The sequence below is a fragment of the Cebus imitator genome, unplaced genomic scaffold (genome assembly GCF_001604975.1).
Source record: "Cebus imitator isolate Cc_AM_T3 unplaced genomic scaffold, Cebus_imitator-1.0 Scaffold284, whole genome shotgun sequence".
Taxonomy (NCBI): Eukaryota; Metazoa; Chordata; class Mammalia; order Primates; family Cebidae; genus Cebus; species Cebus imitator.
In genome coordinates this window covers 2,705,211-2,723,299 of record NW_016107599.1, presented here as the reverse complement: position 1 = coordinate 2,723,299, position 18,089 = coordinate 2,705,211, and the positions used below count along the sequence as shown (strand labels likewise).

Here is an 18,089-nt window from a genome sequence, read left to right as displayed (position 1 = left end):
ACAGCCAGCGCTGGCAAGGACGTGAGCGGAAGCTGGATCCCTCGTACTGCTGGTGGGAGTGAAACGGCGTGGCCACTTCGCAAAAACAGCCTAGCAGTTCCTCAAAGGGTTAAACAAAGAGCTGCCTTATGACCCAGCAATTCCATTCCTAGGGACACACCAGAGGGAAATGGAGGCACACATCCACACAAAAACCTGCACACAAATGTCCACAGCAGCATTAATCACAGCAGCCAAAAGTGCAAACAACCCACACGCCATCACTGAACACTGTGATGAGGAATTTATCACGACAACCTCATTGTGCGTGGAAGAACAAAATTCGGTCTACAGTGAAACCCTAGTCAGCGATAAAAATAATGTGTGCTCCGGTGTGGAGGAGTGTCTCAACCATGACGTGAGAAGGACCATGCATGGAGAGACTGCTCCCACGAAAGGTCCAGAACCGCAAACCCAGAGACGAGGCGCACAGGCGTGGCTGCCAGTGCTGGGGGTTGACTGCTGATGTGTACAGTGTACTTTTATGGGGTGACAAAAATTTCCTTCTAAAATCAGACAGCAGATGGTTACACGACTCTATAAATATCCTAAAATCCACCAAATCATGTATTTTAATTGGGTAAACTTTGAGGTATGTAAATTGTATCTCAATAAAACTATTTTTAAAAACCAAACCCAGTCCGCCTGCTGGCATCTTGACAAGACTTAGCACGATTCCATCCACTCACCAATGGAGAACATGCCACGTCAGGCCGGCAGAGGAGTCGCGACAGCACCACCCACGACAACCTACTTCAGGCCTGGCGCTGGCGACCGCCCCACTCGGTCCTCACTGGGACAATGAGGTGACCACACTCACTGTCTTGTCTCTACTGGGATGCTAAGGGGTCCCGGCTTCACCACAGGACGATGACACAGCAAGCGAACAGCCACTTCTCATGGTGCCCGTGACCTTGCTGTGGCGCGCAGACCCCGCCTTCACCACAGAGCACTTTCAGACACATCTTCCCATTCTTCCCATGTGTCCCCGTGATGGACTCACAGGAATTTAGCATTCCAAACCAACAGTTCTCGACCTAACCTTGCTGACTTCTTCGAAGTGGTCAAGATGGCAGCCCATGAGGAAGGACGTGGGGGCCATGACGAAATCCAGCATCTGGTCCGACAGGATGGGCACGAAGGGGTGCTGCCACTGCAGGGGGTGCAGGTAGGCCATGAAGCACTCGGCGACCAGCGTCAGCAGAGCCCAGTCCGAGGAGAAGAATACGATCCGCTGTTCCATCAGGATGCACGTCAGGATCTGAGGGGAGAACCCACCACACTGAGTGCACACTTTTAAAAAACAAAAAATACAGACAGGGTCTCACTGTGTTGCCCAGGCTGGGGTGCAGAGGTATGATCACAGCTCACTGCAGCCGTGAACTCCTGGGCTCAATCCTCCCACCTTGGCCTCCCAAGTATCTGGGACTACAGGAACGTGCCTCCATATCCAGCTAGATTTAAAAATTTTTTTGTAGAGACCGGGTCTCCCTGTGTCGCTCAGGCTGGTCTCAAACTCCTGGCCTCAAGCAATTCTTCCACTTCAGCCTCCCAAAGTGCTGGGATTAGAGGCATGTGCCATCGCGCCCGGCCCACATACACACTTCCGATTCAGTGCAGTCCAGAGAAAATGCTCATAAACACACAACCCAGCACAGCTAGCTCTTCCCTGGTCTCTCAGCTCTATCTGCCAAACAAAAGCCACCTGAGACCCCGCAAAGACTGCCATTTGCAAATACCAGGCACTGTAGGGAACGCTGGCTTTAAAAAATAGTAATAAACATTTCGAGTATACCGGTGGGTACACTGTGGAAGAAACTCGCTCTTTCATCGTCCCTGATCATCACTCTGAGGCCCCACTAAGCTCGTGGGGGCGGGGGCGCGCACCTGCAGCACCTTCTCCGGCCGGAAGCACAGCAAGGGCAGGTGAAGGTCCAGGTCCAGGACAGGGCTCTCCGGGTCCGCGCGGGCGGGAAACACAATCTGGAGCGGCTTCATGTTAAAAACCTGCGACAGCCAGTTCCCAGCATTAGTTCAGACAGCTGCTCCGGGCAGAGGCTGAAATGCACTCAAGTCACTATTTCCACACCGAAGGCATCAGGGCTAGAAAACATTTCTGAAGACACAGGCTGCCACGTTAAATTATGCAGAATAACTAAACAGTTTAGAGATACACAGAACTGCAGATAAAGGCTCAAACGTAAATTAAGTACTTAATGTCTTTTTCTAAGAAAGCCAAAATTCCTTAAACTCTAATCAGCAAACTATTCATTGTCTAGACAGAGATAAACTACAGACCAGATATTTGTACCAATTAACACCAATTCTAAATCAAGCATGTTCAAATTATTCTCAGGTATTATATATTCTTAGTTACTGTATGCTACAAACTCTCTTAATACTTTCAATTTAATAGTCAAAGCTCCTTCAAGACATGTACATTTAAAATTTTAAGAAAGACATTTTTCTAAATATACTACTTTGAATTCACACTTCAATTCGAATTCTGCATTCACAGAATGGCTACTGAGATGCGGCTGGACCTGGCGGAGGGAGTCCAGAGGAGGTTCAGTTCCTTCACTGAGGGAGGGCTTCCGAGCCTGCCATGGATGGGCTGCAAACAGCGGGTTCCTGCCACCCGGGTGCTGGCACGTGGGAGGCCCTCAGGAAATGTGGGTGCCTGGCCCGGCACCCGAAGCTCCAGGAAATGAACAGAATGGACGGATCTAAGTGTAAGCAAAGCACAGGGAGACAGAGAGGAGAGACGCGATCAGAGCAGACGGCTGAGACTCCATCAAGGGAGCGCCTGGGACGGTGAGAAACCAAGAGGAACGGGAGCCAGGGTGGAAAAACAGGTCACAAACAAGGTCTCTAGTGCCCCTGCCTGCTCCCAGTCACCCAAGTCCGTATTCTAAGCACATATGCACACAAGAAACTGAAAACAAGAAAAGGTGGTAATTTCTTGGTGGTGGGGACACCAGTGTTGCTTCCTAGCAAGACACAGGTCCTTGAATAACATCATTTTGTGATAATGTTGATGAGAAAAAGGAATTGTGTCCCAGCAGGGGGCACCTTCACAGTCTCCTCGTGCCCGTGCCCGTGCCCATGCCCGTGCCCAGCTCCAGGTCCTCTGGTTTCCTGCCACATCCTGAAGCCCAGCCGGCACGCGGACTGGTCCTGGTGTGAGCAAGCATGGGAGAGCTTGGGACTGCCCTGCCACGGGATAGCATCTGCCCAGAGCTGGTTCCCACTGAGGCACTAAGCACTGTCCACCCTCAGCCCTGAACTGCAATAAGCAGGTAAATGATGTTCTTCCTTATTTTAATTCATTGTTCTTAAATGTGTGTACAGCTCCCATTTACTTCAGTGTTTAATATCAGAAGTGCTTTGGGTCTTTATTTAGAAGTCTGCTGATGTTTTTATGACCAGTAGTATGCCAGAGGAACTTGCTCTCGTCTGTATCAATTAGTCTATGGTGAAATCGATTTTGTGACCCAGTAAATGCTGCAGTTTCTGAGAACCTGCCTGCCACACTGAGGACCCACTGTGCTTAGGTCTCTTTGCTTTCTTGTTACCAATTTGTGTACAGAAGCAAGACACGTTGAAAATAAGGCAGATTCATTTATGTGAATAAGGTTCTTTTATGTAAAAGAAAAGAAAAGAAAGTTAAATTATCCAAGTTGGGGCACAGTATTAATAATTTTCAAGTTTATAGGAAATATTTTCAATATTTCAAAAAATAAATGTGTCAACCAGCTATCCAATTAATGATAAAAAAAAAAAAAAAAACACACACACAAATGCTAAGAACTCCACCAGCCTTTGGGTGGTCTCGGGTGCACGCTAGAGATTTTCCAGCGTGTAATATTCACACTCTCTGAAGTGGGTTGTTATGTCACCCACTCCACAGACGAAGGGACTGAGGAGAGAGATGTTTAAGGTAAACAGTTTCCAGATCTCAGCTTGATTTGAGCCCCAGGAAAGAACGGGTGTAACATACAAAGCAACACAGAAAATGACTCGGGTACAGTGCAAGAGAAGCCTGTGTGTGTGTGTGTGTGTGTGTGTGTGTGTCATTTTGCACACACAATTAAGCCCAAGATTTGCAAAGCAGGTAAAATCAGCCCCAGAAGGCAGGTCAGTGCAGGCTGGGGCTGTTTCCAGTCCTCGCCAGGCTCCAGCTGGTAGTCCATGCACCATCCGAGGAAGGGGGCTGAACGGGAACCAGGGAAGCAAGGCACAGGGCACGGCCCTCTCCTCTACTCCCTGTGCTGTGGGGCCCCTTCCCTCCTCCCTCCTTTTCACCAGCATAGATCAGAGAGAACCCAGACTAGAAGTAACGGGAAACACACACACATTCAAAACACAAGACCCATCTCACGACTGCTCTCTACGACAGCCTCTAAGCTACCTTAGTTTGCAGTGGGTTCTAGAAAATACGACTGCGTTGGCTCCTGCGTCAGATGAGAACCTTGGCCTACATTGACCTCTTGGATTTATTCAAAATGGTAAACATTAATATATGACATTCCCTAAAATAGATCCCAAGCATTATACCAACTTAAAGTCAGTAGCTAATTAGACTTGGTGTGGGAGAGCCACACTGAGTCACGCCTGATACAGACTAAGTCACTCATTCAGACAAACACACGGGACACAGATCAGTGGGCACTGACTGGCTAATGCTGGAACCCAGAGCATCCCTGCCCACACTGCCCACTGTACAGCTCTCTCCTGGGCAACTCTGTGCGGGCCTGGCTGTGAGCCCTAGATATGCGGTGCTGAGTGTGGTCTCTACCTTCATGCAGCTGAGAGTCTGATGGAGGAGCAAACATTAAACAAAAACACATGCACAGAAGCCCTCATTACAAACTGCGCTGTGCCTGCGGGATGAGAACTGGGTGCTATCAGAGAGATGGGATCACCCAGAGAAGACAATCGGAAGACCTGACCACTGAGAGTGACCAGAGATGAGCCACAGCTGGCCACAAGAAAACGGTGGAAACAGTGTTTCTGGGAACAGTGTGTGCAAGGGCCCTGTGCTGGCATCTTCAGGGAACAGACAGGAGTCCAGTGAGGCTGGAGATCAGCATACCAGGGGGCAGCATAAAACAGCGCTGGACAGGCCGGGCGCGGTGGCTCATGCCTGTAATCCCAGCACCATGGGAGGCCAAGGCAGGCGGAACACGAGGTCAGTAGATCAAGACTATCCTGGCCAACATGGTAAAACCCCATCTCTACTAAAAATACAAAATTTAGCTGGGCGTGGTGGCGCATGCCTGTAATCCCAGCTACTTGGGAGGCTGAGTCAGGAGAATCACTTCAACCACGGAGTTGGAGTGTGCAGTGAGCCAAGATCGCACCACTGCACTCCAGCCTGGCAACAGAGTGAGACTCCGTCTCAAAAAACAACAACAACAAAACAGAGCTGGGCAGTGAGACAGGGTCCAGGCTGCAGGGCTGAGGAAGACAAACAGCGAGAAACTGCTCTGGGGCTTGGGGAAGAGAAGCAAACCCCAATGTGTGTGTGTGTGTGTGTATATACTTTTTTTTTTTTTTTTTTTGGAGACAGAGTCTTGCTCTGTCTCCCAGGCTGGAGTGCAATGGCGAAATCTTGGCTGCGCCCATCTAACTTTTGTATTTTTTTAGTAGAGACAGAGTTTCACCATGTTGGCCAGGCTGGTCTTGAATTCCTGACCTCAGGTGATCCGTCTGCCTCAGCCTCCCAAAGTGCTGGGATTACAGGCATGAGCCACCAAGCCTGGCCCCAATGTTTACATTATAACAATCTCTGCAGCGAATGTGCAGAGGGCAAATGGAACGGTCAACAATGAACTGAACCAGACAGACCCGTGGTTCCCAAGTCACACAGGTGGGAGCAGCTGGTGACCCAGAATGAAGTGGCAGCAAGGAAATGGACAAACTGGAAATCAATGATGAAGGCAGTCAGCCAGGCTGAGTGACGGAAAGGGAGAGGGGAGAGGAGGCCAACAGTGACCCTCAGTGAGCTTCCTCACAGGCGCATCGAGATACAGGAGACAAGAGTCATCAGCTCGGGAGACACAGAAAAACACTGGGAGTGCTATGCACGCATTCCTTATGTTCAAAGACTAAGTGTGGCACATTGCTGCTCACCCTGAAACTGTTCTGAAGTCAGAAGTTTGGTTCTGTTCACATAGCCCTCGGTAAATACTTGCTGAGTTTATAGAACAAGAACATAAACTTTGGTGATTTCACAGCACATACTGTTGACAAGAAAATGTCAACTATCCACATAAAAGAGGTACATAAAACACGCGGCCAATAAACATTCCCCACAAAGGCCTCTGGGAGCAGAACTGACACCCCCGGCGGCCTGCTCTGCATCTGGACTGGAATGCACTGGCAGGATTTTCCACCCAGCAGACTGCTAGGGGTGGGATCACGGTAAAATGCACATTTTAAGTTCATGATGGTGTGTCTTCTGATAAGATAAACTTATTTTTTCAATTGTCAGTAAAGAAAAATGTAGAAGATCAAGATTAATATGTATAATCTTCCAGAAGACTAACACAATGAAACTGAATCGACAGTTACTAAACATTTTGTGACGTTTGACAGGTGTCTATTAAAGGAAAAAATAAAAACAGCATCCTAAGTACGGTTAAAATTAGTTTGGAAGATGCTGAGTCAAACGGGTTTCTTCACATAGCTGAGCAGCCTGACATGTTTCTCAACGAACAAAAGGGGAAGGCGGTCAGCCACATCTCTAGCTTCCCTAAACCCCAAACCCTGTGTCTTGAAATCGCCAAAAACATCTCTCAGAAAAAAGCCAGCCTGCGAAACGTTTGCTAACACAGTGCTACCTCTAAGAGTAACAAAAATATAAAACCAGTTACTTCTCATTAATCACACTGTACAAGAGAAGACACCAACAAACAAAATACAATATCCAGGCTGGGCAGTGGCTCACACCCGCAATCCCAGCACTTTGAGAGGCCGACGCGGTCGGATCACAAGGTCAGGAGATGGAGACCATCCTCACCAACATGGTGACACCCCTTCTCTATTAAAAACACAAAAAATTAGCTGGGTGTGGTGGCACGCGCCTGTAGTTCCAGCTACTCAGGAAGCTGAGGCAAGAGAATTGCTTACACCCAGGAGGCAGAGTTTACAGCGAGCCAAGATCTCACCACTGCACTCCAGCCTGAGCAACAGAGCAAGACTCCGTCTCAAAAAAAAAAAATAAATAAATAAATAAATAAATAAACAAAAGAGAAATCTGTAATTTGAATAAATTCGTATACAGAAGGATTCAGGTTTCCACGTATTATCTGCACAGGGAGCCATGAACTGATGTGCCACAACATATTACCAGCTCTGTTTACCACATGCCACTCAGCAAAACTCACGTCTAAATATTTAACTTCTCACCCTCAGAAACAGTGTATGTTTCCATAAGAACCTTGAGAAACATAACTGAAATACAGTGTTAATGGAAAAACAAAACTCTATAAAATATTTTAAAGGGGTTTGTTCTGAGTGGCCATGGCCTAGGGAACACTCTAAAGAGGTCACAAGTAAGTGGTCCCCACATGGCCAGGTTACAGTTTGGCTTTACACATTGTACAGAGACAGGAGTCACCGGCAAAGACATACATCAGTACACGGAAAGTGCATGTTCCTTTGTCCCAAAAAGGCGGGACATCTCCAAGAGGAGGGAGGTATAAGTCACAGGTGGGTTTTAGGGATTCCTGACAATGGGTTGAGAAAGCTGAGCTACTATTTAAAGACCTGAAAGCAGTAGGCAAGAATGCCGGGGTCAAGATAAGGGGCGTGGGGCCAATGCCTTGTTACATAAATGAAGACTTGCAGATGGCAGCCCTCAGGGAGAACAGATGGTGAATGTCCCTTTTCAGACTTTAAAGGTGTCGACCTCTCAGTTCATCTCTCCTAGATCTGGGAAAGGCCTAGAACGGCAGGCCTGGCTGCATCAGTAGATTCTCTACAGATGCAAATATTCCCCACAGAAGACAGCTTTGCAGTGTCCTTTCAAAATATGTCCAAGAAACATATTTTGCGGTAAAATATTTTTATTTCCTTCAGGGTCTGGTATCTGCCATGGGATGCTATAGCAGAGTCAGGGTGGAAAGTAGCCACATTATACCCTGTTTAAGGAGCGCTTATGCTTTGTAGGGAGAGACTTAATGCTAACTTTGTGTGGCCTTAGGTTTTCTTCATAGTTTGGAATCTTAGGGCCACAGAGAGTCTGTTCTGTCGGTCTTAGGATCTCCTTTTTTTTTTTGAGATGGACAGAGTTTGGCACTGTTGCCCAGGCTGGAGTAGTGCAATGGTGCGATCCCAGCTCACTGCAACCTCTGCCTCCTGGGTCCACGAGATTCTCCTGCCTCAGCCTCCCAAGTAGCTGGGATTACAGGCACATACCACCACACCCGGCTAATGTTTTGTATTTTTAGTAGAGACGGGGTTTCACTACGTTGGCCAGACTAGTCTCGAATTCCTGACCTCGTGATCCACCCACCTTGGCCTCCCAAAGTGCTGGGATTATTGGTGTGAGCCACCACGCCCAGGGAGAATCTCCATTTTAACCTAACGCTGATCAGCTGTGCCTAAACTCCAAAAGGCAGGGAGCATAACAAGGCATGTCTGATCTTCCTTCCTGTCATGGCCGGGAATTTAATTTTTAAAGTTTTTCTAGGGTCCCCTTGGCCAGGAAGGAACCTGTTCAGTCAATAGGGGGGCGTAGGATTTTAGTTTTGGTTTACAATCCTATGCACAAACACCCCATACACTCATGCAAAAGAGAGAGGGTATAACTGGGAGTGTCTGACCTCCTTTCCGTTCTGGCCAGTAATTCTGTTTTTCAGGATTCTCTGGGGGCCCCTTGGCCAAAGGGGGGTCCAGTCAGCCAGCTGTAGGGGGTTGGGGCTTAGGATTTTATTTTAGATTTACAGCTAGAACTTCAGAAATCGTTTTAAACATTTACATTGCCTTCAACATCTTACTTTCACTATTTGCAAAGAAAAAACAACATAACTGCAGGTCTACTTTACCAAATGGAGCGGTCCAGGCGGCGGACTGGGTATTAAAGATAGTTTCGCAGCAAAATCCTTTATAGCATTGTCGACTTCAAAATCTTTACAAAGCTTCAGATGAGTCAATAAACTGAAATTTACAAAAACAAAAATCAAACCACAAAATAAAAATGAGAACCCAGCTGTCATCCTTAGCATTTCTAATCACACTGGAATCTCCCAGGCTCTGTGTCTGCAACTCCAGGACCTTTCATCTAAAGCAGAGTCATCAAGGTGTTGGACCACAGCAAAGTGGCCCCAGGTTGGCAGGAGCACCTGAAAGGTGGCACAAGGGGAGGTTTATTTTTGGAGGGGGAGGCCTGGTCATGGTCTGTTTCCTTGTCTGGGTGCTAGTTACATGTGTGTGTTCAATTTGCGAAAAATCACTGGAATTCGTGCATTTTTCTGTATGTATGTTATACCTCGGTAAGGAATAAAAGAACAAACACCTGGAAGGAAAGTGCTTTAGAAAGTCTGTTTCCAAAATGCACTCTGACTTTTAAAGTACTGTGTACAATTTAAAATATAAAAGGCATAGGTGCAGTGGCTCACACCAGTAGCACCTTGGGAGTCTGAGGCGGGAAAATCACTTGAGGCCGGGAGTTCAAGACCAGCCCTGGCAAAAGAGTGAGATCCCCGTCTCTACAAAAATTATCCTAGTGTGGTGGTGTGCGCCTGTTCTCCCTGCTACTTGGGAGACGGAACTGGGAGGATCACATGAGCCCAGGAGTCTGAGGATGCAGTGAGCAGCCTGAGTGACAGTGAGGCCTTGTCTCTCAAAAAAATATTTAAATTAAAAATTAAAAAGCAACCGCCCATACTCTGATTCCCAAAACACAAATACGTTCTTGCCCAATTTTTGTCCATGTGGAGACATATTTTGCATATTATCACGCTAACAGAACCAATTTAAAACTACAAATTCATGTTGTCACACTGCAATTTGAATTTCTGTTATTTGCCCCTTTTAGCTGCATTCTGTTTCTGCATTTTGCCCCTTCTATTTCTGATCACACGGCAATGGGCGCTGAAAAAGAAAGAAAACTCAAGAAGCATGAAAATGAACACATTTTTCAGGTGAAGTATGTGTTTCCTTAATGTCTACCAGGAGGATATCTGCTGCCAGTCACACTATGAAAGGTCAACTGCTGAATAAACACACATAACTTCAAGCAGGAGGTGAAGCAAACACCTCCTTTCTGCCTGTCTTCCAAGCGCAGCTGTCTGGCCACCACCCATTCAGTTCACTTAACTAAAGGTAAAAATAACCATCGCCATTTTACAGAAGAGGAAACTAGAGATTAGTGAAAACGTTGTTGACCTTCAAGTAATGAAGATCACCAGTTAGTAAATAAATGGGGGCAGTGTCCAGGTTTACCATTCTGCCACTTCCTGGGCGCTGGCGGCAGACATTCAACAAACATGCAGATGCTCAGTTCACCTGCTCACTGACTACAGCTGAGTCAGCTCTCTGTTAAAGATACTTTATATCTATGGCAATAAAATGTAGGCTAGACCCAAACTATGTCCAAAAGCCAGTTATATTTTAAGAAGTAAGCCACTGAAGTGCCGGAATTTGAATTACGAGTCATTGATTTGAACAGTAAGGTTCCTGCTCAGACTCCACGGGGCTCATCCCTCTGGTCAAGACACAAGGTCTCAAATGGTGGTGCTTTGCAAGAAACAGAATAGCACCAGCTGAGCGATTTCCATGGCACACTCTCCAGGATGATGACACAAGAGGGAACTGTTGTTAACTGCTTTCTCCTCGGTCTTTAATCAAACAAGTACAAATTCTAAGACTATGACTCTATGAGACTCAAAAGAAAAGCCTCTGTGCACGAGTGCCCACTGGGACTGACCACGTTCCAACTCTAGCTACAGCCCCCAGTGTCACAAAAGCATCCTCTGATAACGAGAACCCATTAGGCTCTACACGATGTCTTTCTGATTTTTCAAAAGTTATTTACGTCCTTAGCCTTTCTATGCACGATCAGCAGGGAGACAGTAACAGATTCTACAAAAATAGATGACAGGGTCTTGATCTGTCACCCAGGCTAGAGTGTGGTGATGCAATCACAGCTCACTGCAGCCTTGAACTCCTAGGCTCAAGCTATCCTCCTGCCTCAGCCTCCCCAGTAGCTGGGACTACAGGCACGCACCACTATGCTTAGCTAGTTTTTAAATTGTTTTTTAGAGAAAGGGTACTGCCATGTTTCTCAGGCTGGTCTCAAATCCCTGGGCTCAAGCAATCCTCCCATCTCAACCTCCCACTATGCTGGGATTACAGGTGTAAGCCACCACGTCGAGCCAAGGTCATCTTTTAAAGATCAATAAAACTGACTGGAAAAAGCAGCAGCCACCTAATATTCTCACCTAGGAAACGAGTTTTTCCTGATATATGCCTCTTTGTGAAAACCTAAACAAAATGAAAATCCTGCACATCAACCTTACTTCCGGCAGTGTGGCTTTACCCCTTTCCTACCATGCCATTACCATATGTTACCAGTCACAGAGAGGAGCGCCTGCTGCCACACGCCCCTGCCCACTGCCCAGAGCCTTAAGCAGCAGCCTAGGAGGCACAGAGAGCTCCCCTGCCAATACCCCTGGCCCCTGGTCCCCCAGCTCTCCAGGAGAGGCACAGAAAGCTGCTCCCCAACACCCCTGGCCTCTGGTCCCCCAGCTCTCCAGGAGAGGCACAGAGGGCTGCCCCCCACCACCCCCAGCCCCCAGTGACCCGGCTCACCAGGAGAGGCACAGAGGGCTGCCCCCCACCACCCCCAGCCCCCAGTGACCCGGCTCACCAGGAGAGGCAGTCCTTGAGGGAGTTGTAATAGGGGAACCTGGAGACCACACACACCGCGAAGGGCAGGAAGCAGCCAGCAGCACCCATGACCGGCCGGGACGGCTCCCAGTGTGTTTTCCCATTGTAGAAACAGTACTCATCCTATGTGAAAAGCAACAGTGACATTGTCACCTCCCCACCTTGGCAATTCCAGTATCTGTTTCCAATTGGGTCATGTTTCAGCACAGAACAAGCTGAGAATCCGCCATCCTCCCCACTGCAACGCACCTGGCCACACTCCCCACTGGTTTGGCTGCCGGTCCAAGCACCAGCCCTCCGGCCGAAGTCTCTGGGGTCCCTAGTGGGTGCTTGCACCATTTGAGGTGCTGAGGCTACACAGAGAGCAAGATGCATTCCTGCCCCAGAAAAGCCGACAGCCTTGGCATAAGAAGGAATGCATGATGAGAACACAGTGAGACCCAAGACACACAAAGGACTCTGCTTTACAAAGGGAAAACGCAGGAGCCACACACAGCACGCAGCACCTGCACGTGCCCAGGACAGAGCAGGAGGGCCTCAGCTTGTGTGGGGCCACAGCCACAGGGTTCTAGAAAGCCCAGCACACTACAGAACTTACAAGTGGCAAAATACTTGGGGCTCATCAACTGGGCCCCGGGGACGTGTTGTTAGTTTGGGTTTTTTTGTAGGGATGGAAGGGCATGATGACAGCTCCAGCTTGGGAACCTTCTGAATTTAGGGTACTTAGGAGACACCCAGGTAAAGGGAGCCATCCAGGGAATAGTCAGCTACATCATTTGTTTATCTAGCAAAATGTAATAAACATCCACTTTTCCAGGGTCAGTCTACTGGAGTTCCAGCCCTGCCTGCTGAGCCAACTCAGGTGGGTTTTTAACCTCCCTCTGCCACCATTTCCTCATCTGTAATTTCCTAGCCTCATTTGTTGTAGTTAGGATTAAATGAATGACTACATAAAGTGCTTGTGTCACGCCTGCTGCTGAGCTGCTCACACGCAGGGCTGCTGCTATTGTTACCGTAGCCCGAGAGGACTGGAGCTACCCAGACAGTACTGTTCCCTCCCTCAAGTCACGTGGTGTCGGTGGAAAGGCAGAGGAGAGAGTCTATGAGAAGGCTACGGCTGTGTTATCAATAGAACGACAGCTGAGGGCTGGGCATGGAGCTCACGCCTGTCATCCCAACACTTTCGGTGGCTGAGGCGGGACTGCTTGAGCCCAGCAGTTCAAGATTAGCATGGGGAACATAGCAAGACCTCATCTCTACTAAAGACAAGAAAAATTAGCTGGGCATGGTGGCGTACACCTGTGGTTCCAGCTACTCAGGAGGCTGAGGTGGGAGAATCACTTGAGCTAGCCCTGGAGATCAAGGCTGCAGTGAGCTGTGATTGCACCGCTGCACTCCAGCCTGGGCGAAAGAGCAAGACTGTCTGATAAAAAAAAAAGAAAGAACAATAGATATGGAGGTCATCCGGGTACATGTGAAGAAGGGGAGGTGAGCACGGCGGGGCCTGGAGATACCCTGAAACTACACAGCTGCTGGGAGGGCAGAAGGAGGCCGGCATGCTCACGACAGGCCGGCACACTGGAGACAGTGACATCTGCTGTACTAATGCAAACCAGCGGGGCTGTTCCTTTCTTTTAACATGTATTCTATTTAATGATAACAAGAACAACATGCACATTACTCCTGGTAAGTGTTATTTCACAGGCAAACTCCCAACCTGCTTTTCTGAAAGATCCAACATTTCAGATCCTTTCTTGTCTGGAATACTGGCTAGGTGGAGGGGCAAGATCTCCACCTTCCTCTCATCTCCCGTTAACATAACCCAGGAAGGAAGGCCAGGCGCCACCAGCAGCCAGGTCACAAAGGCGGACGCTGGTCCCCTGCGTGCACCGCCTGAGATCCGACCTCGGTTCTGATCTCGGCACACCGTGAAAATGACCTCTCCAGGAAATGTAGCATTCAGAGGATCACGTAGTAAGTTTTGCTCCTGCATATTCATTAAGAACATCCGGGCCTGTTTGTGTTGCCCCATGAGCTCACAGGGACAGAATCCCTGGGATTACACCTCACACCTCCCAACACTCAATGTCACACCTGTAAGCATGCTTCTACCAACAGAGAAAACGCGTGCCCCGGGCTCCAGGGCCACCCAGGCCAGCCACTTCTCTCGACTGCACAGAACTCACAGACTTCCCTTCATGGCACCAGGACGCTTCAACTAAGGCTCTGGCTAGCCTTTTGCTTCGGGAACCCCTCTGGAAGTGTGTAGCTGGTCACCCCGCCCCTGTGGATACCTCATTTCCCCTACAAGCTCCCAAAGGCCTGCTGATTCACACACACGGCCCTACCCAGACAACACTCCCAATGTGTGACAAACGTAATGTGTGGCAGAGTCTAAACACCAGTCACTCACACAAAAGACAAAAGGCCGGAACAACCACAGGTCCATCAGCAGATACATGGAGAGACAAAGTGTGGTCCATCCACACGATGGAATGTCATTCGCCATTAAAGGTCACGGAGCATCGCCAAGCACTCCCATGCGGACGAGCATCAAAAACACGTGAAGGGAAAGAAGCCAGACACATCAGGCCGCGTGTTGCATGCGTCCACTACATGAGCTGTCCAGGATACATCCAGAGACAGAAAGGAGATTAGCTGGCTGGGTGTAGTGGCTCACGCCTGTAATCCCAGCACTTTGGGAGGACAACGCAGGTGGATCACCTGAGGTCAGGAGTTCAAGACCAGCCTGGCCAACGTGATGAAACCCTGTCTCTACTAAGAACACAAAAATGAGCTGGGCATGGTGGTGGGTGCCTATAATCCCGCTACTCTGGAGGCTGAAGCAGGAGAATCACTTGAACCTATGAGGCGGAGGTTGCAGTGATGAGCCAAAATTGCGCCAATGCACTTTAGCCTGGGCGAGAGAGCGAGACTCCATCTCAAAAGAAAAAAAAAAAAGCAGATTAGCTTAGCCATTGCCAGGCAGGGAGGGAAAGCAGGACTGAGGGTTTACTGTGGGATTTTCGGGGTTTTGGGGTGAGGAAGTCGTTTTGGAGCTAGACATCAGTGGTGGTTGCACAACACTGTGAATGTACTTCATGTTACTGAAAGGCACACTTTAAAATGGCTAGAATGCTGAATGTTGTGTTATGTTTATTCCACCACAATAAAAATCTAAACCCAGTTTCAGAGGGAGGAACAGGAACCACCTACGTGCAGGGGCCGGTAGTACTGGGCCACCACGCCGTAGGTCCTGTTCCCGCAGATGTCGGTCAGCACCAGGAAGTGGACGCGGTCCTCCTTGGGCTCGGTGGCCATGCACACACCCCCTGCAGGCAGAAAGAGAGAGAAGAATCCTGTTCTTGCCATGTGGCCTGGGTTACCCATGTACTGATTTCTTCACAGCGTCAGAACACACCCCTCCAGGTATCAATAGCGGTACCTTAATGTCCAGGGTGTGTTCATGCTTCTGACCACGCCTCCCGCCAGCTCTCCCCACTGTCCCTCCCACACAGCGATTTTTTCACAAGTCCTTGAGCACCCGCTAGCCGGTGGCAGTGTTTGCTGGCACTGCTGTCCATCCCGTGCCTGTCCCGGGTTTATAATCCCTGTGACCAGGAAATAGCACCAAGTTCTAGGTAGGAACCATGAGGTGGGTGCTTATGCTTGGTGCTTTGTCTGAGTTTTCTATCTCGGCCATTTCAACACTCCTGAAGACCCCAGAAAAAAAAAGCCCCAAAAGGCAAGCTTGCCTGTTAACTGCAACCGGTGAACCTGGGGACTAAACGCAGGTCTGCTTCTTGCCCCAGTGAAACGGCAAATGGGATGGGGAGGGGGAGGCTCAGGCATGCTGGGGGTGGAACCACTGCAGATGGACTGGGTGTATTTTTAACCCATCTGCCAACTGCTGCAAGACTTCATTTTCGGTCAAAGGGGAAAAGCCTTGAATGCATCATGAAAAATGGTTTGACCTGGCAGTCTACACAGCCTCCCACCCAGGACTCAATTCTCCAAAACTCAGAGACCGCAATAAATGATTTACATTTCCCTTCAGCTTTAAAATCCTGAAGATAGGCGGGGCATGGTGGCTCACACCTATAATCCCAGCACTTTGGGAGGCCAAGGCAGGTGGGTCACTTGAGGCCAAGAGTTCGAGACCAGCCTGGCCAACATGGTGAAACCCCATTTCTACTAAACACACAGAAATTAGCCAGGCGTGGTGGTGGGCGCCTGTAGTCCCAGCTACTCGGGAGACTGAGGCAGGAGAGTCACCTGAACCCAGGAGGCAGAGGTTAAAGTGAGCAAAGATTGTCCCACTGCACTCCAGCCTGGGTGACAGTGTCAGACTGTCTCAAAAAAAACAAAAATCCCCAAGATTAAGAAAACGAAATGCCACTCAAGAGGAGGCAGTGAGGGGTCCCTGGCTCGCTGTTCACACCACTTCCCTTTGCCTGAGGGTTTCTGGGAAGAGACCGCCCTGGGCAGCTGGCAGCAGGAGGCACCCAGTTCTGCCCACCTCCTAGACATACCTGGGAAGCACAGCTGGGGCAGGGCAAGGAGGTCCACGCCACCCGGGACGGTGACATCCTCAGGCTCTGGCACTCTGGGGGGCCCCGACGGGCCCTTCCACTGCTCTGGCCTGGGCTTCTCTCGCTTCTTTCTGAAGGAGCGCCTCCTGGTTTTACCGAGAGTGCTGCAGTTTGCGCCGGCCATTAGACTGTCCTCTTTGCTGACAAAAGGAGGCACAAAAACGGACAGGACCTCTGGATCAAGAGCAGAAAGATTTCTCACTCCCTTTTTCTGTGCAACCTAAAAAAAGGAAAAATAACAGTTACTGTCACAGCCTCAGCTCTTGCTTCCGGTGTCCTTTCCGTCTGAGCTTCGCCACTTGTTTTTCTCCTCCCTCAGGTACCCACAAACACTAGCGCCTGGGCACCATCATCATAGGTGTCACTGGTGTGAGCTGCTTTTCCCACCGGAGGCTCCTGACAGTAATGAGCTCCTGGGAAGCTTCTTTTAGGAACCTCCCAGGCCCTGCGTTCAGGGAAGTCACAAGGCCTCTCAGAGCCTGGTTCTTCAGCTGTGAACACGGACAGCAGGACCTTGCCTCCTTCCTCTAAAGCACTGCGGTCCAAGCTGGGGACTGTGATCCACAGACCTGAGCTCACATCCTGGCTGTATCTCCGCCTCCTGGCAGCAAGCTTCTTTGTCCCTCCAAGCTTTCTTTGAAGGGGCAAGTGCAAGGAACAAGGGAGACAACGTAGGTCCAGTACTCAGCCCAGGGGTATGGCCAGAAGCCCATGAATATACTGCTCACCCCTTCTTGGGTTGGGAGCACGCTCTGTATATTGTCAAATGCCACACACACACACATTTACCAGGGCCATGCCCTCCGCGCCCCCTGGCCAGTGCCACACTCTTTCTGTTGCGCTGATCTGATAGAAAGATCAGGCCCTTCCCTGCCTGATAAATCAGTCCCTGGAATCAATAAAACGGGGGCATTTGGCCTGAATTCTTCTAAACTTTAACTTGGCATAATTTTGGTTTTTACCTTTTTTCCTCCCATTCTTCTCTAAAATAATATAAAGCACATGGGCTGTCCCTTCTGTCTCTCTTCTGTGTTACTACTATGCCCAGTTGGGCTCCTAGCACAGAGCTAGGACTAAACAAATACTGCTGCCCAGCTGACTTCAGATCACTGGGTGGACAAGCTGTGGTCAGTGGGCAAGAAGGAAGCGGTTCCAGTGCCAAACTAGCCCAAAGCCTGAAGCAAGAGGCCTTGGGTACACGAAACATGGAGACAGGAGGTGGCCAAGGGTGGGTAGTCAAGGGTCTCTAAGGGACCGTAGGAAGGATAACACTGGGGGGCACGGTGGCTCACGCCTGTGATTCCAGCACTTTGGGAGGCCAAACCAGGAGGATTGCTTGAGCCCAGGAGTTCAAGGCCAGCCTGGGCAACAAAATGAGACCTTGTCTCTACAAAAAATAAAAAAACTAGCCAGGCATGATGGCACATGCCTGTGGTCCCAGCTACACGGGAGGCTAAAGCAGAAGGATCACCTAAACACAGGAGGTTGAAGCTGCAGTGAGTTGTGATCACACCACTGCACTCCAGTCTGGGTGAAAAAGCAAGATCCAGTCTCAAAAAA

At 49.2% G+C, this 18,089-nt stretch overlaps 1 protein-coding gene across 3 annotated transcripts in view; it reads right to left on the bottom strand.

Annotated features, from left to right (window-relative positions):
* Window positions 1-18,089, bottom strand: part of LOC108284814 (DENN domain-containing protein 3-like) — a 55,229-nt gene that overhangs the window by 31,854 nt on the left and 5,286 nt on the right. For 2 of the 3 annotated variants that reach the window (XM_017501718.2, XM_037728965.1), the window contains 6 exons: window positions 16,470-16,749; window positions 15,154-15,269; window positions 11,918-12,060; window positions 9,093-9,204; window positions 1,927-2,046; window positions 1,082-1,300 (listed from right to left, as the gene is read on the bottom strand). In XM_017501718.2, coding sequence (XP_017357207.1) covers window positions 1,082-1,300; window positions 1,927-2,046; window positions 9,093-9,204; window positions 11,918-12,060; window positions 15,154-15,269; window positions 16,470-16,749 — 990 coding nt within the window. Of the gene's footprint in view, window positions 1-1,081; window positions 1,301-1,926; window positions 2,047-9,092; window positions 9,205-11,917; window positions 12,061-14,350; window positions 14,596-15,153; window positions 15,270-16,469; window positions 16,750-18,089 lie in introns of those variants that run through there. The other variant, XM_037728966.1, reaches the window with a different exon arrangement.